General features: G+C 56.7%; 3 protein-coding genes across 8 annotated transcripts; 2 read left to right on the forward strand and 1 right to left on the reverse strand.

Annotated features, from left to right (window-relative positions):
* Window positions 1-499: 499 nt before the first annotated feature.
* MRPL43 (mitochondrial ribosomal protein L43) lies at window positions 500-1,302 on the reverse strand. Its single transcript, XM_069460758.1, has 3 exons — window positions 1,131-1,302; window positions 927-1,033; window positions 500-816 (listed from the first exon to the last, which is right to left on the reverse strand). The coding sequence occupies exons 1-3, from the start codon at window positions 1,259-1,261 to the stop codon at window positions 575-577; spliced, it is 480 nt and encodes a 159-aa protein (XP_069316859.1). The 5' UTR covers window positions 1,262-1,302; the 3' UTR covers window positions 500-574.
* Window positions 1,303-1,389: 87 nt separating this feature from the next.
* On the forward strand, window positions 1,390-6,763 carry TWNK (twinkle mtDNA helicase). Of its 2 annotated transcripts, none has more exons than XM_069461218.1 (5): window positions 1,390-3,300; window positions 3,488-3,728; window positions 3,971-4,078; window positions 4,388-4,529; window positions 5,480-6,763. In XM_069461218.1, exons 1-5 carry the CDS (start codon window positions 2,058-2,060, stop codon window positions 5,753-5,755), a joined length of 2,010 nt encoding a protein of 669 aa, XP_069317319.1. In that variant the 5' UTR covers window positions 1,390-2,057; the 3' UTR covers window positions 5,756-6,763. The 2 variants fall into 2 exon arrangements, with proteins under 2 accessions (XP_069317319.1, XP_069317320.1); XM_069461219.1 differs by having other exon boundaries at window positions 1,390-3,279.
* Window positions 6,764-9,160: 2,397 nt separating this feature from the next.
* Window positions 9,161-18,834, forward strand: LZTS2 (leucine zipper tumor suppressor 2). 5 transcript variants are annotated; one of them, XM_069461023.1, is made up of 6 exons: window positions 9,161-9,264; window positions 9,693-10,002; window positions 14,519-14,968; window positions 15,594-16,256; window positions 16,776-17,033; window positions 17,823-18,834. In XM_069461023.1, exons 3-6 carry the CDS (start codon window positions 14,561-14,563, stop codon window positions 18,504-18,506), a joined length of 2,013 nt encoding a protein of 670 aa, XP_069317124.1. In that variant the 5' UTR covers window positions 9,161-9,264; window positions 9,693-10,002; window positions 14,519-14,560; the 3' UTR covers window positions 18,507-18,834. The 5 variants fall into 5 exon arrangements, with proteins under 5 accessions (XP_069317124.1, XP_069317125.1, XP_069317126.1 ...); XM_069461024.1 differs by lacking the exon at window positions 9,693-10,002; XM_069461025.1 differs by lacking the exons at window positions 9,161-9,264; window positions 9,693-10,002 and adding an exon at window positions 11,882-11,997.
* Window positions 18,835-19,239: the final 405 nt, after the last annotated feature.

Here is a 19,239-nt window from a genome sequence, read left to right on the forward strand (position 1 = left end):
CTGCTTCTGGTTTTAGAATAATGAAAAATAGGACTTATGCTTAGAATATGCACATATTTTGAAGTAAGACCTCAAGTGTGACCTTGAGTAAGTTTATTAACCTCAGTCTTCCAATCTTTACACAGACATTCACACAGATGTAAAGTGCATAGCCCAATGCCAGGCTCACAGCAGAGAACAGCTAGTTCTCTCTGGCTCAATGGTTGTAGCAACAAGGTATCAGGGATTCTTTAGAAGCCAGACTTGAGAATCCTCATTGTGTTTTGAGGTCACTATTGCTAATTTAGATTTCAGAAAACAAGGGCCCTTGTAAAACCCTTGAAGGCTCTCTCAGCTCAGGTTTCAGGGATGCCACTGGGTAAGAACTAGGGGATTCACAAGGTTACTGCCCCTAGAAATGGGCACTGAAAAGAAACAGGCAGCTGTTCTTTAGCCCAAGCAAACCCTCTGGTGTCAACTTCCCCTTTGGTGGGAGCTCCATTTGTCTGCCAGGGCTTGGAATCCCAAAGAGGAAGAACCAGCTCTACTGGAGTAAGAGTCCAAAGCCTGGGTTTGGAGTTGGTGGGGCAACTCTTCACTGTGCTTGCACCTGGGCTGAGGCAGGATCCAGGATCTCTCGGGGGCGTAGCCCACCAAACGTGGTGGGTTTGTTGGTGAAGGGGTGCCACTGGCCCTGGATGCTAGGGCTGTCCGTGTGGAAAGGCTTGCGGATGCGGATCACCTCCAGGCCAGACTGGTCTGCCAACTTCTGCACTAGCGTCACGATCTCCTCGACCGACTTGCAGTGGATGCTCTCCTCGCGCACAGCCCCGTTAACTGGCAGAAGGGAGGTGGGGAGTAAGTAGAAGGCCAGTCAGGTGTCAGATAAGGAGGCTAGCGGGCTGAGACCCGATCCCGCCCTCCAGCCCTGGCCCGGCCCCACTCACGGTATTCGGCCACTACTTTGGGCACGCAGCAGGGCCGCAGGTTCACGTACATTACGACCCCGGGGTTCCGTCGGGCGAAGTCGGTCACCTCCCGCTCTATGAACTCCCTGAGGAACCCGAGAAGGGTGAGCGCTGTGACCGGGGCGACCTCCGCTGGGAGTCGTTACTATCCGCACCCCCGCCCGCGCATGTCCTCCGGCTCACCTGGCACCGCGGGAAGAGGGCCCATCGCGGCTGAGGCTGAAGCTGAGACGCTGCAGCTGCTGCACATAGCGACCCAACCCGTTGTGGAGGACACTGGTCAGGAAGCGGCTCGGAGTCCCGCGCCCGGTCATGGATGCAGCTCTGAGGCCGCGGAGCCAAACGGCGAGGAATGGTGGGCAGGACTAAACCTCGAGGCTTCCGGTTCCGGGACACCCGCTCCCGGGGAGTTTAGTTTCCGAGGTCAAAGCGTGTGGCGCGTTCCAGTGATACACATTGCGGGCGAGAAGGGTGAGACGACAGTGACGACTCTGGGCCAGGGTCCCGAGCCGCGGAGCTGCTAGTGGTAGAGCGGAGGGGAGGCACGGGAGGCTAGCGAGGTGGGCATTCTTTTGGGCTCGGAGAGCCCCGGAGTCGTGTAATGGCGCCATAGCCGTGCAGAGGTCCCGGTGAGGAAAGGAGCAGCGAAGAGGGTCTCCAGTGGGGGCCTAGAGAAGGACTACAAAAAAGATGCAGGTGGCTGTAGAGATGAGGACGATGAGGAGATTCTGTAGAGGGGCAGTGGAGGTGAGGAGATGATACAGAGAAACCATATCAGGGAGGAATTGTGTAGAGTTCTATAGACGGTCAGAGGTGAGTTGGTGGTGGAGAGAAACTGTAAAAGGACCATCAAGGTAAGGGAGCCATTTTGGAGGGATATACACATGAAAGGGCGGTGTAGATGGGCACAGATGTGAGGTAGCAGTGCAGAGGGGCTAAAGAGGATCCAGAGGATGTTTATGAGGAAGACGTTTGAGGAGAGAAACAAGCCCCCCAGAGTGAGCTCTTGTAGAGTGCTGTATGGACCATCCCTAGAGTCTGGCCTAGTGAAGACACCCAAACCAGGCACCTAAGGCATTTCAAGTATTGACTTCCTACATTTGGCTAGGAATGTGGGTCCTTCTCCGAGGTGGGTACCCCTTCCGCATCTTGCTGCCCCTTCGTGGGGTGTGGATGGGTCTGAGGGGCTTACCCCGAAACTTGGTCCCAGGCCCTCCTCGCAGACGGTACAGAAAGGAGGCTCTCCCAGCCTTAGAGGTACCAGTATTGCCTGTAACTGCAACTGAAATCCGCCAATATTTGCGGGGTCATGGGATCCCCTTCCAGGATGGCCACAGCTGCCTGCGGGCACCAAGCCCCTTTGTGGAGTCTTCACAGCTCAAGGACCAAACTGGTGTGACCAATTCCTTCAGCCTCTTCATTGACAAGACCACAGGCCGCTTTCTCTGCATGACCACCCTAGCAGAGGGGAGCTGGGAAGACTTCCAGGCCAGCGTGGAGGGGCGAGGGGATGGGACCGGAGAGGGGGTCCTGCTTAGTAAGGCCCCAGAAGCTGAGGACATTGAGGAGGTCCAGAGGATCTGGGACCGAGCTGTACCTCTCTGGGAGCTGCCTGACCCAGAGGAGGTACAACTGGCTCGGACAATGTTTGGCCTTAACAAGGTTACAGATGATACACTCAGGCGTTTCCGTGTACGGTATCTGCGGTCTGCTCACAACCTTGTCTTTCCTTGGTTCTCCCCTGGGAGCTTGACATTACGAGGCTTGAAGCTATTAGGGGCTGAACACCAGGGAAATGGAGTGCACTACGTGGAGACCACCATTCCCCGGCCTGGTGCCTACCACAATCTGTTCGGATTACCACTGATCAGTCGTCGAGATGTTGAGGTGGTACTGACCAGTCGTGAGCTTGACAGCCTGGCCTTGAACCAGTCCATGGGGCTGCCCACCCTTGCCCTACCCCGAGGAACGTCCTGCCTACCCCCTGCCTTACTCCCTTACCTTGAACAGTTCCGACGTATCGTATTCTGGTTGGGGGATGACCTTCGGTCCTGGGAAGCTGCCAAATTGTTTGCTCGAAAACTGAACCCCAAGCGATGCTCCTTGGTGCGGCCTGGAGACCAGCAGCCCTGTCCCCTGGAGGCACTGAACCGAGGCTTAAATCTTTCTCGTATTCTTCGTTCTGCCCTGCCTGCCTGGCACAAGTCCATTGTGTCTTTCCGGCAGCTTCGGGAGGAGGTGCTAGGAGAACTGTCAAATGTGGAGCAGGTAGCTGGTGTCCGCTGGAGCCGCTTCCCAGATCTCAGTCGTCTCTTGAAGGGGCATCGGAAGGGTGAGCTGACGGTCTTCACAGGTAACCCTTTGGGAAATCACAGCTTGGGGTAAAGGGACAGAGGATCAGGTGACAAGAGCATGTGGGTTTGGGCCACAAAAATGTTGAAAAGGAGATTTCCCCTCCCAACTTTGAAGCTCTGACCTGTGTCTTGGTTTCAAGGGTGAGACTTCCTCCTTACCTGGGTTCCTGTTCCACCCCCCTGCAGGGCCAACAGGCAGTGGAAAGACGACATTCATCAGCGAGTATGCCCTGGATTTGTGTTCCCAGGGGGTGAACACACTATGGGGTAGCTTTGAGATCAGCAACGTGAGACTAGCCCGGGTCATGCTGACACAGTTTGCCATGGGGCGGCTCGAAGAGCAACTGGACAAATACGATGAGTGGGCCGACCGCTTTGAAGACCTGCCCCTCTATTTCATGACTTTCCATGGGCAGCAGAGCATCAAGTAAGATCCCTGTCCCCCACCCACATTCCAGCCACTTTGCTTTCCCAGACAGATCCCAGCACTCAGGAATTTTGGTTGCTTTTCCAGCTCCAATGGGAACTCGTTCTAGGTCTCCTTAGACAGGTTTGAGAGGGCAGAATAGGCGGCCATGAGAGTTTTCAGGATGCTAGCTCTTCTGCCTGGGGTGGTCTGGAGATAGCTTGTAATTGACTCTTGAATTCTTTGCCCTTTCCTCTTCCCAGGACTGTAATAGACACAATGCAACATGCAGTCTATGTCTATGACATTTGTCATGTGGTTATCGACAACCTGCAATTCATGATGGGTCATGAGCAGCTGTCCACAGACAGGTGACATCCTCCTCTTGTCTAGCTTGAACCCAGGTGAACTCGCATGTCTTCTCAGGCAGCTGGCCTCTGGGCACACACACTGTACTCTCCTATTTTCTGGGATGTGTACAGGTACATACCACCCCACATGCACTATATGGAGGTATGGGGTGTGGTAGCAGAACTATGGACAGGGACTTGACTGTGAGTCCTTGGGGAGAGGGAGGTGAAATGGGTTGTGGTGGTTTGTGGGAGGTATGAGTGAATCAAAAATATGTATGTGTTCTTGTCCTCCTGTGTCTAATAACCTCTTTGTGTTGTTGGGGACAGGATTGCAGCTCAAGACTACATTGTTGGGGCCTTTCGGAAGTTTGCAACAGATAGTAGCTGCCATGTGACACTGGTCATTCACCCCCGGAAAGAGGATGATGACAAGGAACTGCAGACAGCATCCATTTTTGGCTCAGCCAAAGTGAGTGGCCTGTAGAGGAGCTCAAGCTTTGGAGAGTACAGGGGCGGCCACCATTCAGCCTAAAATCATGTTGAGAAAAGTTTGAGGTGGAATATAGTATTCTCATTTTTAACACGCCTTGACTGTCCATCTGGAGCAGGCAGGAGGCAGTGCCTCTGGGCCATCACGTGAGGAATATATGTGTGCTAGGAATACACAGTTTCATAATAGTTTGTCCTTTGCCCTCCTTGCCCTTCAGGAGCTCACAACCTCTTGGGGGAAACAATGAGATAGTAATTGCAACTCAGTGTTAGAAGAGTTATGATAGACAGCACAGGTATTTGGGGAACAACGAGAAAAGATACGAGTCAGCTGGGACATCTGGGGAGACTTCCCAGAGGAGGTATCAACAAAGGTTGAGTTGAGGTTTGGAAGACAATAGATATTAGATAATCAAATAAATGGGAGGGCCTTCTGGTAGCAGGACCAGCCCCATCCTGGAGCTCCCAGTGGTACACTGAGTGCCTATTACATGTCTGGCCTGGGCTGGGCACAGGAATTCAGGACAAGGAGCACAAACTCTATGTGCCACACTAGAACAAACATGGAATTGGGAAAGAGAATTATGCAGAAATAGAAAAACAGTGGTGCTTGCTTTATTTAAGGAGATCGAGAATGGTCTCTCTGATAAAGTATGACATTTGGACTGAGACCTGAATGAGGAGAAGAAGCTGAGGTTGAGTGGGGTGGCCAGCTATGAAGGTGAAGGAGGAGAGGGAACAACACATGCAAAGTCTGAGACAGCAGCAAGCTTGTTGTCAGGGCACTAAAAGATGTGAGTGGCCCCAGCATTGCGGTCAGTAGTTCAAAGACCTTTCCCCATTCTTACCACTTCTCCCTGCACCCTCAGCCTGCCTTTCTGCTTTACTCATATGTCTAACTCTTGCCTCCTTCTGCCCCCTTTCCCTTAGGCAAGCCAGGAAGCGGACAATATTCTGATCCTGCAGGACAGGAAACTGGTAACTGGGCCAGGGAAACGGTATCTGCAGGTGTCCAAGAACCGCTTTGATGGAGACACAGGTGTCTTCCCACTTGAGTTCAACAAGAGTTCCCTCACCTTCTCCATCCCACCAAAGAGCAAGTCCCGGCTCAAGAAGATCAAGGATGACAATGGACTAGTGGCCAAAAAGCCATCTTCTGGCAAAAAGGGGGCTACACCCCAGAACTCTGAGACTTGCTCAGACTAGGCCCCCAATCCCTACCAGCCGGATACCTCCAAGCCTTCAAGGTGAAGGCTGTGCCCAGCTGGCCACTGAAATGAGCCTGATAGGACTGGCTGGGGCATAGACTCTCCGGGCCCTCTGCTAGGGCTCCTCTGTCCTGAGGTCCTGAGCTACGGGCCCTTTTCAGTCTGAGGGAGCCTAACCTAAGGCAGGGTTCCACAGTGAGAAAATTCAACTTAGCAGATATTTGAGAACCTACTCTGTGCCAGGTTTTGTTCGAGGTCCTGTATACAAAGCACTGAAAATATACGTAAGGTCTCTGCTTCCATAGAACCTGCATTCTGGTAGAAGAGACAAGCAAGCAATGAACAAATAAAACATAGTTTTAGTGAAAAATGCTAGGAAGAAAATAGTAATGTGATAGAGCGCTTGCAGGGTAGTTGAGATAAGTAGTCTAGAAAGGTGTCTCTGAGCAGAGAGCATGTGAGCTGGGACCTAAAGAACTAGCAGTGACCCAGGTGAACATCTGGAGAAAGAGGGATCCAGGCAGAGAGAGAAGTAAATACAGAGCCCTGAGGTAGGAATGAGCAAGTCAAATTCAAGGCCATGAGGTCAGACCCCCTAAACTTGGAGGAAAGTAGGAGACTTATGGCCAAAACCCCAGCAATGCTTTCAGAGCCAAAGGGTGATGTGGTGGGTTCCAAGCCCTTCTGCCCCCTGCATTGTAGAGCCTGGCATGAGGTAGCACTTGCTAGAATTGGATCCTAGGTGCTTAGCCCTATAATCTCTGGGCCTCAAAGGTAGAAGCTACCTCCTGCTGAATTGCTTGGCCATAAGAGCCGTGGAGAAAGCTGTGAGCCCAGAGTGCCTGCCACCTGGGCACTGATTTTACTGTATGCTGCATCAGACAGACAGCTGGAGTTAGGACTTTTTGTAGAGCCTTTTCCAGTTTTACTGAAAAAAACTTTTTCCGTTGCAGGACTTTTTGTAGAGCCTTTTCCAGTTTTACTGAAAAAAACTTTTTCCATTGCCTTTGTTTGTGTGCTTTTTTCTATTTGTCCACCAGGTGTCTCCTCAGTCTGTAACTGGGTTTTCCTCTATGACTTGGAGTGGATGGGTCCCCTCCCCCACTTCTGGCCTTTGAGCTGTGGGCTTCCAAGGAAGCAGGGACACAATAAAGGGCCTGCACACCCCCATCTCCCCCATACATCTCTTCATGGCCTAGGGGAGACAAAATGGTGTGTCTTCATCCCTGACTTCCCTGAGGATCTCCATGCGATTCCTGGCAGAGGTGTGGGTCACTGGGCCACATGCCCAAACCCTGCCTGACCAGCTGTCCCTGTGATGTGAGCCACTCCCCTCTCCTTGTGGACTCAGACTCCACGTATTCTTATCTCTACCGCCTTACCATTTCCCTCCTTCTGTACCTTCTCCATGTTTCTCTTATGCTAATGTGTGTCAGAACCCTGTGGGTTTGTTAAAAATGCAGAAGCCAGGCCTTATTCCCTCCCCTTCCCCCTCCCCATCCTATCACATGTAAATGTTTCTAATTCTGGAGGTTTGAGGAGGGGTACAATAATCCTCATTTTTAACAAGCCTTGCAGGAGACTAATACAGGTGATCCAGAGACCCTGTCAGAAATATCCCTAAATGATGACACTTTCTCATCTCTCGTCCTCTGATACCCTGAAGTCTCGGTTTCCCTTTGGATTTGCCTGAAAGAGTAGTGAGAATGCAAGGTGTTCTGAGGGGACTGAGAAGAAGCCTTTTGTAAGGGTTGGGGGAAGGTTTCCTGTTCCCCAGAATCAGGACTGCCTTGTCAAAGTCTTCCTAAGAGGGGACTTTTGGGACCCTTTAGAAGGGTCTTTGGTCTCTGGTCTATAGTGTGTGAGAACTGTGGCCACAAACTTTTGAAACAGACCCTGGAGCAGAGCTGCTGCAAAGCTGTTCTCTGTGCGGGAGAACCTGGGTGTGGGGATAGCTCCTCCAGGGCCTCCCTTCTTGGGGGTCTCTCCCAGACTGGCTGGAGCCAGGCCTCCCTAATCCTGCAGTAATCATTCCCAGCCGTCGGCTGATCTAGGCCTCATCCAGGGTCTGTACCATTGAACGTCAGCCATGCCTTGCAGACGCACACCACCAGATAACTACCTATAAGGATGCAGGTTCCACATTCTGGTCTCCCTATAATGTTTGGTGTGTTCTCAGGAAATCCTTGAGGGGTTCCCTGGTAGAGGACCTTTGTGAGGTCTCTGTGAATTGGGGATAGACACAGACTTGCCTGTTTGTCTTGCTCTACTCTGCTAGTAGACACCCCCACGCAGCACAAACCAGAATGATGAAGGGGAGGGGAAGTTAATACTCCTGACCCCACCCCTTGCACAAACATTCCACTCCATACCTGCCTTAAACTCCCAATCTCAAGATCTGTCCCAAAGTATGTTCAGGAGTCCCTAGAGCCTAGAAAGCAGTGGAGGATCCCTAGGACCTGTGTAAATGACCTGGGACAGGACTGGTAATCTGCCTATGTCCAACTGGCTGTAAAGAATCTCCCTAAGAGCTCAGGAAGGGCCTGGCTAAGCTGGGGGCAGGTGGATCTGCAGCCCTGTCCTCAGATTGACAGTGTCTGTGTGTCATACTTGGCTGTGAGGGGGCAGCTTTGGTCCTCCAGCAGCTTCCTCTCTATTGTAGATGGGTTTGAGAAGAAACAACTCAACCAAGATCTCCTGCAGCCCAAGTACTGGGCTGCAAATATGGCCCAGATACCTGTAGACCTGCGCCTTTCCACAGGCTGCTCTGAGTGCCGTGGAGGGAGGGAGCCCTTGGTGCCTCCCTGCAACACAGGCCAACTTCCTGTTTGTGCCCGTGGGTGGGACTTTATGAGTTTAAGGGAAGCCTAGCCATGCCATGTGGGGGGCCAAAACTGGCAGGCCTACTCACCTGTGCCGACACCTACTCCAGGGAAGGGGGAGGTGCTGGTTCTGCTTGGGCAGCCCCCAGCCGAGGTGTGTGTATGGTGGTGGTGGGAGTTGTTTTGGTGAAACCCGATCCTACTGTCTCTGCTTCCCAGGGGTTGTCCTTGTGTTTGGAGTGGGTTTTAGAGTTAGCCCCGTTGGGATCCCTACAGAGCAGGGGAGGGTGGCAGAGTCAAGCCCTATAGCCAGCTTAATTAGGGCAGCCAGGTAGCTTAGCTCTCGGTCACGTGCTGAGCACCCCTTCCCCAGGTCGCAAGCCAAGCCCAGTAAACTATGAAGTCAGAGGCCAGAGGTACAACGTCGGACCACCGTCGAGCTACTGTTGGGGTGGATACTAGGTCGGCTGTTGAGGGGGTGCTGGGCAGACCACTCCCCTCCCTGGGTGGGGGGCGCGGCTTCAGCTGCCCCGCCCCGCTCCACCAGGTCCGGCCTGGCGGGCACCCGGAATCCGGAGTCCGGAGCCCGGAGCGGGCTGGGGAGCCGGCATTCTCGCGGCGAGGAGGTGGGCGCGCTGAAGCAGGAGTTGGGCCGGAGCTGGAGCGGAGGCGCAGGTGGCGCTGGGTGAGTGGCGGGGCGGCGGAGGTGCAGGAACTCCTGCCTCCTACACATCCCCGCTCTGGAGCGAACTTTCCGCATCTGAGGAATCTAGGGGTAGAGGTGAGGAGGGGTTCCCCACTCGGTGGGACGCAGGAGAAGAGTCTGAACAGGGAAGCAACACAGAAACTTATATCGACAGTCCCTTACACAGGCGTGCACAGACCCACGCACGCACTTGGGACACACGAACACACGTGCACTCGGAAAGGACGCGCCCAGTGGCTTACCCTTAGACTCCCAGGGGCAGCGCCAACCGGCGCAGCACCCCCACCGGGCAGGGCACTCTGCTGTCGCGTTGGCGGAGGTCTAGGAGAGGGGCAGCCCCGTGACCGCCGACGGGGGCGGGCCGGGTGGGACGCATCCGGAGGTTCCTGCTTCCCGGCCGCCCGCAGGTGAAGATTAAGACGTAAACAGGCGCCGGGCACGTGATCGCTCCGCAGACTAGTGGACTGTGCTCCCCCAACCCCACCACAGGGCGAGGACCCCCTTCCACAGTTCGGGCAAGTTTGCTTGGTCCCATGCTGGATTGTATTCCCTCCTCCGCCGGGAGTGGCGGTAAGCCCTCTCCCAGAAACGGGAGCACAACGCCCCCTGGAGCCGGGGTGGCGCAGGAAGAAGGAAGACTGTTGGGCCGGGGTGGGGTGACTTGGGCTCCTCGCTTTCCTTCTCTCCAGCATATTCCTGGTGTCTGCATCCCTGAAGGTATGGGATAGGCCTTTGATGGCCCTGAACAGCTGCCCCCACCCCTTACCCCCAGCCCAGGGAGCAGCTGCCTGAGCGCCTGTGGTCCCTCCCCTTCCTACCACCACCTCCATCCCTTGCAGGAGTGGGAGTCCCCCCTCCCCCAAGAGAATGCATGAGTGTAAGCACCCCAATACCGGAGAGGGCCTACCCACCTCTAGTAGCAAGGAGGACGAGCTCCCCTCCCCCCAGGGAATGAGGGAGTGGGCAGCAGCCCTATGCCTCCCTCCCCGCTCCCCATCCCCCATCCTCCACCCTCCACTCCCCACCCCTGCACACACGCTGAGCCCAGCTGCTGCCTGAGCTGGGCAGGCTGCCAGAAGGGGGAGGCGGCTTTTGGTGCCCCAGGAGGCAGGGATCAGGGCAAGGCCAGAGGAGGAGGTCTCTACCGGGGAGAGGGGCTCAATCTGTTCTTGTGAAGCTGAAAGTCTGGGGTGAGCCTGAGGGTGGCTGGGCTGTGTTTCCCTTTCCAGGGAAAAAGAAAGAAAAACAACCCTTTCCATAGAGCTAAAAATAGAACTGAGAGCTGGCCAGGACTGTGGCCTGGAAGGGGGGATGCTCCTTCCTGGGGCCAAGGCGAGCTCTGGCAGGCCTTGGCTGAGAGTGGGGGCGTTAGGTGGAGAGAGGCTGTCCTTGCCCAGGGGTACGGGCATCAGCTGACCTTACCAGGCCACAGAGACCCCTGGGGGAAACGCTGAGTGATAAAATGTTTGTGAAACATGATGTGGCTGTGTAAGAAGTTGTCTCAGTGACTAGGACTATCAATGTGTGAAAGGTGGTCAGGACACAAAGTCAGTGTGTTTAAGACTGTGGCTGGGTGTGAAGGACTGCGAATTGTGAAAGACTATACACAACAGGCGTGTGACACCGAGTGTGTCTTTGTGTGAGTTGGACTGGAAGGTTATGGAAAGAAGAACCGTGAACCCACGTGATGGATGAGACTGATTGGGCTGCACGGTGAGACTGAATGTGGGAAAGGTAGTGTGGGTGTTAAGACTGTGTTGTTTGTGAGAGGGTGAGAATATCTGTGACCCCGAGAAAGTACAATGTTGTCTGCAGTGAGGTTGGTATAGATTTCGACTGTAGGTCTGGACTGGCTCACTCCAGTGATTGTTGGGGGGCCAGGGGCCGCCCCTCTCCGAGAAATGACCTCTCTCTTAGAAGATGACTCCGAGGGAAGGTTGGGGATCACAGGGCCGGCGCAGGGGCAGGCCTGGGTTCATGGGGGAGAGCGAACAGCGCTGGGGAGTCGGCAGGGCCCCCGCGGTGGGGGGCGACTGAGTGTGTTCTCCGAGCCGGCCGCCAGGTGGCGCCGCCTCCACAAATCCTAATGTGCCGCCTCCGACCCGCTGGGGGTGGGGCAGACACTGACAGAGCCTCGGCCCCCGACTTGTGCTGGGGCGCAGGGCCCGGGCAGCGGGAAAGTAGGGGGCAGCTGACCCCCTGTCTCCCCCTCGACTCTGAAGCTCGAGAGTGTGTCTGGGGGAAGGCCTCGACTAGAGAAAAGGAGGGGGAGGGGCGGCCGCCACCTCGCCTTGGCCCTTTGTGCTCAAACAATGACCAGCTGCCGCTGGCCCCGGGGCCCCGGCTGGGGTAGAGGGTGACCTGCCGCCCCCGCGTCCCGAGCCGACCGAGCCCCCAGACACAGTCACCGGGCATCGGAGGGAGGGACCCTGACTGCCGCCGTGCAGCCCCTGCGTACGCCCCGGCGGACACGCGTGACGTGGGGTCTTGCGCGTGTCCGCGCCCCAGGGGCGGGGACGCCCCTCGGATCCTCCCCGGCGCGGCGCCGCCCACTCGGGCCGGGCGGGGGCTGGCCGGGGCCGGGGGCGCCGCGAAGGCGGGGCGGGGCCGGGCCGGGCGCTCGGAGTGGCCGCGCGCGGGCTGGAGCCGGGCGGCGCGCCTGTGGAGCGCTCGGGGGCGGCCCGGGGCTGAGCATGGAGCAGCGCGGCGGAGGTGAGGGGGGGCCCCCAACTCTGCGCGGTGGACTCCAGCGGGGAGGCCGCATTCCACAGCTGCCCCCACTTTCTGGAAGCGGGGGTTGGACTCTTGAGGGTGGGTGGGGGCTCCCGGCCTCCTGTCGCGGAGTGGGAACTCGAGACCCCAGACTTGGTCCCGCCTGACTGCTCCTTGGAGTTCGGGTCGGGGGGAGACTTTCCTCAACTCCTCAGACCCCTCTCTAGCCCGGGCTGAGCCCCAGCCCTCAACTCTCCCCAGCCCACTAAAAGGGAGGGGTCTCCCGGCCGGAGTGATCGCTCAGGGAGTGCTGGGGAGAATGAGGGGTTCCCTTTTCCCACAGCCACAGACGCATTTCTCAAAATGGAGCCTCCACTTGCCCCTCCTTCTCGCTCGGCTCCAGGAGCGGAGCCGGCTGGCTGGGCCTGGCCTTCCAGACGCCTGGCTCTGGCTGCCTGGGTGTCTGGCTCTCAGGGCCCAGCTTTATGTCACTCTGGATTTAGGGCCCCTTGGCTTGGTGGGCTGCAGGAGCCCTGGCTCACTGGGTTTGCCTGCCTGTCTCCTTGTCTGCCTGACCCTCTAGGCCTCTCTGAGTCTTTGTCTCTTGGGTCCCTGTCTTTCTCTGAGTCTGTCTGTCTCCTCCCTTCAGTTTTCACTCTCTGTGCTCACTGAAGTGGGGAAATGCAGACGGAGGGGTCTGCCCCAGTTGCCCCTAAGAAGTCCCTTCCCCACTATTCTCTCCATGCCCTGGAGAGGGGAGAGGAGGGGGTTCTCTATCTGCTTTGCGCTGCTCTGGCTGGGATTTGTGGGTGGTCTCAGCTCCCAGCCCTGCAGAGGGGCCTCTGATTGCTCCCTGCACACCACCCACCTCTACCCCCAGCTCCCAGCAACTCCTGCCTTAGTCTGGACACTTTCCTGGTGCTACCTGGCTTTTGACTTGCAACTTGCGAGGGGAGGAGGGGGGTGGACTTAATGGAGCACAAACAAGAATGAAGGGGAACAGAATCAGATGATGTGTGTCTCACCTCTCCCCACACAACAGAGAGTGAGGAAAAACAGGCTCCCACTCACCCGCTGGCCTGCACACCCCCCAGGCTCCCACCCACTCCCACATGCGTGCACACTTCTCTGTACACACTTGTACACACTCACCTTCCTAGCCACACACTCGTGGAAAGTACACACATGGGAATTCACACATAAACTCATGTTGACATGAATGTGCTGATGCCTCTATCCAAACATATTTTCTCATATGTTCATATACCACGTTACGTGTATATGCATTTGTAACTATCCTATTCTTTCTAATAACCACCCCGTTTACCCACGTTCTTTTGTAAGATACACACATATGAATTCACACGTGTTCATGTATATATGAATGTACTGATACATCTGTTCAAACATACATACACTCGTACACGTTTATGATGTTTTCCAACATTTTAGTGTACACACAGTGTTCATTTTCATGCTGCTGTGCATTTAGTCACGCACAATAAGTACATGCACACACTCCTACTCCCCTGCAATTCTCTGTCCACTTCTTGGCCCCTACTCTGCTTGATGACTTCAGCAGATGCCTAAGTCCTGGTCATCAGCAGCCTCAGGACTGGGGAGGGAGTTCCGGGTGGAGGCTTGCTGTCCCCTTCCAGGAAGGAACAGGGCCTGGAGAGTGGAGCCCTCTTGCCTGGGCTCCGGGTAAGTGAGGTCTTGGAGCAGCTGCTGGAGGTGGGGCTTCTACCTTCATCTCTTCAGGGTTACTTTGGGGACCATCTAAAGCTGGAAGGTGTAACAGAGGTTGGCAGTGGGGCAGGGCCTGTGTGGGCTCGTTTAGGCCCAACTGATTGGATCTGGAGAGGCTAGGAGTTGTCATGGAAACAAGCATGAGCCTGCATCCACCTCTGGGAAGCAGGAGACCCCAGAGGGCACCCGTGGACTCCCTAAGAGCTGTGGGTTTCTTGTTTGGCCAGATCCACCCTTGCCGCCTCTCTGTCTGGGAGAAACTGAGGCCCAGCAGGGGAAGGCAGGGCACTGCCCAGCCTTGGCTCTTTGTTCCCTAATTACCATCTGAGTTACTGATTGCATCCCTGAGGTTGCCTCTGTCCAAACTGCCCTGTAATGAGGCCACCTGTCCCAGAGGACCAGGGATCTGTGCCAGGAGCTGGTAGAGAGGGCTCCCTCCCTAACCTGAGTCCTGTCCTCTGTGGACTAGGCTTGGGCCTGGGCCTCTGCTGCCAAGGGGCCCTGTGTAACCCCCCAGGCCTCCCACTGCTGTCGTCTCTGCTCAATGCTCAGTCCTGTTCAGACCAGAGTTGGGCAGTGGTCTGGGGCCCAGAGAGAACTGAAGTTTATGCCAGTGCTTGGAGGGGGAGCCTTGAGCAGGATCAGGGCTTGTTACTGATGGCAGGCGGGTATTTGGCCTGGATCAAGGGGTCAAGACAGGGACTTGGGCAGGGCCTTGTATAGGAAGGGGGCTCAAGGTGGAGGGACTCTGATACCACTGCCCTGCTCACAGGTTGCCTTGGAGGCCCCTGGCCAGGCCTGAGCCTCTGCTGCCATGGCCATTGTGCAGACTCTGCCAGTGCCACTGGAACCCACTCCTGAAGCTGCCACTGCCCCAAAAGCTCCAGCCATGGGCAGTGTGAGCAGCCTCATCTCAGGCCGGCCCTGCCCTGGGGGGCCAGCTCCTCCCCGCCACCAAGGCCCGCCTGGGCCCACCTTCTTCCGCCAGCAGGACGGGCTGCTTCGGGGTGGCTACGAGGCACAAGAGCCACTGTGCCCAGCTGTGCCCCCCAGGAAGGCTGTCCCAGGTACTACCTTCACCTACATCAATGAGGACTTCCGGACAGAGTCACCTCCCAGCCCAAGCAGTGATGTTGAAGATGCCCGAGAGCAACGGGCACGCAACGCCCACCTCCGTGGCCCCCCACCAAAGCTCATCCCTGTCTCTGGAAAGCTGGAGAAGGTGAGGACCGGCTCTTCCTTAGGGACCTGGGTAGAATCAAGACCCCCCCCCCTTGGGAAGCTGGAATTTGGAAGCTTATATAGAGGAAAGGAGCATGGGCTCCAGATTCACCAGACCTGGGTTCTAGTCCCAACTCTGCCTCATTCTGGCTGTGTGACCTCAGGGTATTCACTTAACCTGACTGAGCCTCAGTTTCTATACCTGTGAAATGGAAGTAATAGGTCAGCCCTCATAGGATTGATGTGAGAATTAAATCAAACAATGCTTAGCATAATGCCTGACACCTAGCATGCACTCACTAGATGCTAGTTGCTTAAATTATTGTCATTCTGCAATAGCTATGCATTTGACTTTGGGCAAGGCCTTTCACCTGGCTAAGCCTCCATTTCCTCATCTGAAATATGGGGACAGTGATAGTATTTTGCTCTTATGGCTGTTGTGACCAGTAGAGATGAACCTTTCAAAGCACTTGACATAGAGCTGACACTCACGGAGGCCCTCTGCCGGTGGTAGCAATTGTTATTATGTGGGGACTGGGGACCCCAGATGGGAGGGCAGGGAGTATCATGAGGCCTTTGCAGGATCGGGCAGCTCACTCCCAGTGTCACATGGCACCTCATTTCAGAACATGGAGAAAATCCTGATCCGCCCAACAGCCTTCAAGCCGGTGCTGCCCAAACCTCGAGGGGCACCATCCCTACCTAGCTTCCTGGGTCCTCGGGCCACTGGGCTATCTGGGAGCCAGGGCAGCCTAACGCAGCTGTTTGGAGGCCCTGCCTCCTCCTCCTCTTCCTCCTCTTCCTCCTCGGCTGCTGACAAACCCCTGGCATTGAGTGGCTGGGCCAGTGGCTGTCCATCAGGAACACTGTCCGACTCTGGCCGAAACTCACTGTCCAGCCTGCCCACCTACAGCACCGGGGGTGCTGAGCCAGCCACCAACTCCCCAGGTGGGCACCTGCCCTCCCACGGCCCTGGGCGGGGGACACAGCCCGGGCCAGCCCGAGGGGCCCCTACTGGGCCCTCCCACTCGGACAGTGGCCGATCCTCCTCCAGCAAGAGTACAGGCTCCCTGGGGGGCCGCATGGCTGGGGGGCTCTTGGGCAGTGGTCCCCGGGCCTCCCCTGACAGCAGCTCCTGTGGGGAGCGCTCCCCACCGCCCCCACCCCCACCACCCCCTTCGGACGAGGCCCTGCTGCACTGTGTCCTGGAAGGAAAGCTCCGTGACCGTGAGGCAGAGCTTCAGCAGCTGCGGGACAATCTGGACGAGAGTGAGGCGTCCATATGCCAGGTGTGGTCAGCGGCGATAATGGGGAATGGCATGGCAGAATGTCCCAAGGCCCTGGGAATCCAGGGGACATTTCTGTTTTGGGGGGAGGGGGTTGGGCAGTTGCAGTTGAGGAGCCCCCTTTGTTTGGCTACCTGTAGAGTGGGAAGGAGCCAGAGTGCATGATTCACATCCGGCACTGCCATCTGCTGTCTTGTGGACTTGAGCAAGTTACTTAACTTTGCTCAGCCTTAGTTTCCTCGTCTATAAATGAGGGTACTTCTGGCTCCATAGCGTTATTGTGAGGATTAAATAAGGCAAAGGGTATAAAGTGCTTAGAAAACTGCCTGGCACCTAGGCAGTGCTATGTAAGTGCTTGTTATTATTGTTGTTGTTGTTTCTGTTGTCATAAAAGTAGTTGCTATTGTCATAATTATTGTTTAATGGCATCCGCCCTCCCCAGGCCCAGGGCAGTGGGCCACCAGGGCAGTCGGAGTGGGGTTGGGGGAGCTACCCAGGACGGGTCTGCCTTGTCACCCACAGGCGTACGAGGAGCGGCAGCAGCACTGGCAGCGAGAGCGCGAGGCCCTGCGAGAAGACTGTGCAGCCCAAGCGCAGCGGGCACAGCGGGCCCAGCAGCTGCTGCAGCTGCAGGTGTTCCAGCTGCAGCAGGAGAAGCGGCAGTTGCAGGATGACTTTGCCCAGCTGCTGCAGGAGCGCGAGCAACTGGAGCGGCGCTGCGCCACCTTGGAGCGGGAGCAGCGGGAGCTCGGGCCACGGCTGGAGGAGACCAAGTGGGAGGTGAGCCAGAATAGGAGGGACAAGAGAGCAGGGTCATACAGGGATGAGCCCTGGCAAGAGGGTCCTAGCCACACCCCCCTCAGCCTGCCATCCCCAGAGGACCCCCCCCCCCCCGTCCTCAACCCTACGAGATGAGAATCCCCCTCTGCTGTCCCTTTCTAGGTGGGGGTCTCCTTGTGCCTCCACATGGCCAGTGTCCACGTGGCCAGTGGCACTCCCGTCCCCCCACCTTCCAACCAATAGAACGTAGCGCTTGCTATGTGGCAGGCGCTGTTCTAAGTATATCACATATTAATCCTCGTAGCAACCCCATGAGGAGGGCACTGTTAATACCCTTTTTATAGATGAGGAAACTGAGGCCCAGAAAGGGTGGAGACCCGGATCACACCTAGCAGTGGCAGAGCGAAGATCTGAGCCCAGGCAGTCTGGCTCTGATGTCTGTGCTCTTAGCCGAGACACTGTAGTGCCCCTCTACTGACGGCGTGGGCACTGCCCGCCATTGCTCCACTCCTGCAGCACCTGTCACCACCCAGTCCCCAGGGCTAGGTGGTGCTTCCACAGTGTCTGGTAGTGGTTTAAAGACATGAGCTTTGCAGGAAAAAGCTCTCTGCTTTCCGCTTTAGCCACATACTAGCTGTATGACTTTGGACATGTCACTAGACTTGCCTCTGTGTCCGTCTGTAAAATGATGATGATGGAAGCTTCTCTGCCCAAATGCCCAGCATGAGCAGGGCCCGTCCCCCAGGTGAACCCTTCTCACCACCCTTCCCGACTACCTCCCACCCCCAGGTGTGCCAGAAGTCAGGTGAGATCTCCCTGCTGAAGCAGCAACTGAAGGAGTCTCAGGCAGAGCTGGTGCAGAAGGGCAGCGAGCTGGTGGCCCTGCGGGTGGCGCTGCGGGAGGCCCGAGCTACGCTGCGGGTCAGTGAGGGCCGGGCGCGGGGCCTCCAGGAGGCGGCCCGAGCACGGGAGCTGGAGCTGGAGGCCTGTTCCCAGGAGCTGCAGCGGCACCGCCAGGAGGCCGAGCGGCTGCGGGAGAAAGCTGGGCAGCTGGATGCTGAGGCGGCCGGACTCCGGGAACCCCCTGTGCCACCTGCCACCGCTGACCCATTCCTCCTGGCGGAGAGTGATGAGGCCAAGGTGCAGCGGGCGGCAGCAGGGGTTGGGGGCAGCCTGCGGGCCCAGGTGGAGCGGCTGCGGGTGGAGCTGCAGCGGGAGCGGCAGCGGGGCGAGGAGCAGCGGGACAGCTTTGAGGGGGAGAGGTTGGCCTGGCAGGCGGAGAAGGAGCAGGTGATCCGATACCAGAAGCAGCTGCAGCACAACTACATCCAGATGTACCGGCGCAACCGGCAGCTGGAGCAGGAGCTGCAGCAGCTCAGCCTGGAGCTGGAGGCCCGGGAGCTCGCCGACCTGGGCCTGGCCGAGCAGGCCCCCTGCATCTGCCTGGAGGAGATCACTGCCACTGAGATCTAGGGCCCTCGCGCCCAGCTCTGCAGGGAGCTCTGCCGAAGATGGGCAGGAGCTGGCATCCATTCAGGCCCTGGGACCCACTGAGGCTCCCAGAGTCTGAGGGCCCACAGCTGCTCGTCCCCAGGATCTGCCAAGAACTCAAGGTGGCCCTGTGACTTGGAGGAGCAAGAACAGACCCTTCAAAGGTCCCTGCGTTCACTGTCACCCAGAGGCTCCTACTCACTCTACCCATTTCACTCCCCACTGCTGCCAGTGCCACCCTGCTCACTCAGACACCTCTAGCCCACTCCTGCCGGGAGCTGGAAGGAGGAAGGGACGCCCTCATCTCCACATTCTCCCCGACCCCAAAGCCAGAGAGAGCCAGATGGCACCAGCTGCTCCAGATGTGCCTACCCCCACCCTGCCCACACTGGGGGACAGGGCTGGGACTGGGGTCTGGCCCCCAGGTTCCAGCTCTGCAGCCTCTCTCCTGGAGTGAGGAGGCTGAAGTCAGACCAAAGGAAGAACTCAGAAATGTCTTGTTTATTTGTTTGTGACCAAGCGGCCCCTCCCTTCACCCAGGTTTATGGCCTCGTTTTCATGTGTATATTTTTCACACTGTAAATTCTTGTACAAACCCAAAGAAAACATTAAAAAAATTCTTTTTGTTTAAAAAAAAGTGTGCTGGGTAAAGATTATTGGAACTTGTTTGACCCCCACCCCCCCGCCCCTCTTTATTTGCTGGCAACTCCCCTGC

The sequence above is a fragment of the Eulemur rufifrons genome, chromosome 28 (assembly GCF_041146395.1).
Source record: "Eulemur rufifrons isolate Redbay chromosome 28, OSU_ERuf_1, whole genome shotgun sequence".
NCBI classification, from domain to species: Eukaryota; Metazoa; Chordata; class Mammalia; order Primates; family Lemuridae; genus Eulemur; species Eulemur rufifrons.

Excerpts from the sequence above, each read along its gene's own strand:
- MRPL43 (XM_069460758.1), bottom strand. The coding sequence starts at position 1,261 with ATGACCGGGCGCGGGACTCCGAGCCGCTTCCTGACCAGTGTCCTCCAC. Across the intron at positions 1,034-1,130 it reads CCCTCTTCCCGCGGTGCCAG|GGAGTTCATAGAGCGGGAGG; the intron begins GTGAGCCGGAGG and ends CGGGTTCCTCAG. Across the intron at positions 817-926 it reads CAAAGTAGTGGCCGAATACC|TTAACGGGGCTGTGCGCGAG; the intron begins GTGAGTGGGGCC and ends CCCTTCTGCCAG.
- TWNK (XM_069461218.1), top strand. The coding sequence starts at position 2,058 with ATGTGGGTCCTTCTCCGAGGTGGGTACCCCTTCCGCATCTTGCTGCCC. Across the intron at positions 3,729-3,970 it reads CATGGGCAGCAGAGCATCAA|GACTGTAATAGACACAATGC; the intron begins GTAAGATCCCTG and ends TCCTCTTCCCAG. Across the intron at positions 4,530-5,479 it reads CCATTTTTGGCTCAGCCAAA|GCAAGCCAGGAAGCGGACAA; the intron begins GTGAGTGGCCTG and ends CCTTTCCCTTAG.
- LZTS2 (XM_069461023.1), top strand. The coding sequence starts at position 14,561 with ATGGCCATTGTGCAGACTCTGCCAGTGCCACTGGAACCCACTCCTGAA. Across the intron at positions 14,969-15,593 it reads TCTCTGGAAAGCTGGAGAAG|AACATGGAGAAAATCCTGAT; the intron begins GTGAGGACCGGC and ends ACCTCATTTCAG. Across the intron at positions 17,034-17,822 it reads TGGAGGAGACCAAGTGGGAG|GTGTGCCAGAAGTCAGGTGA; the intron begins GTGAGCCAGAAT and ends TCCCACCCCCAG.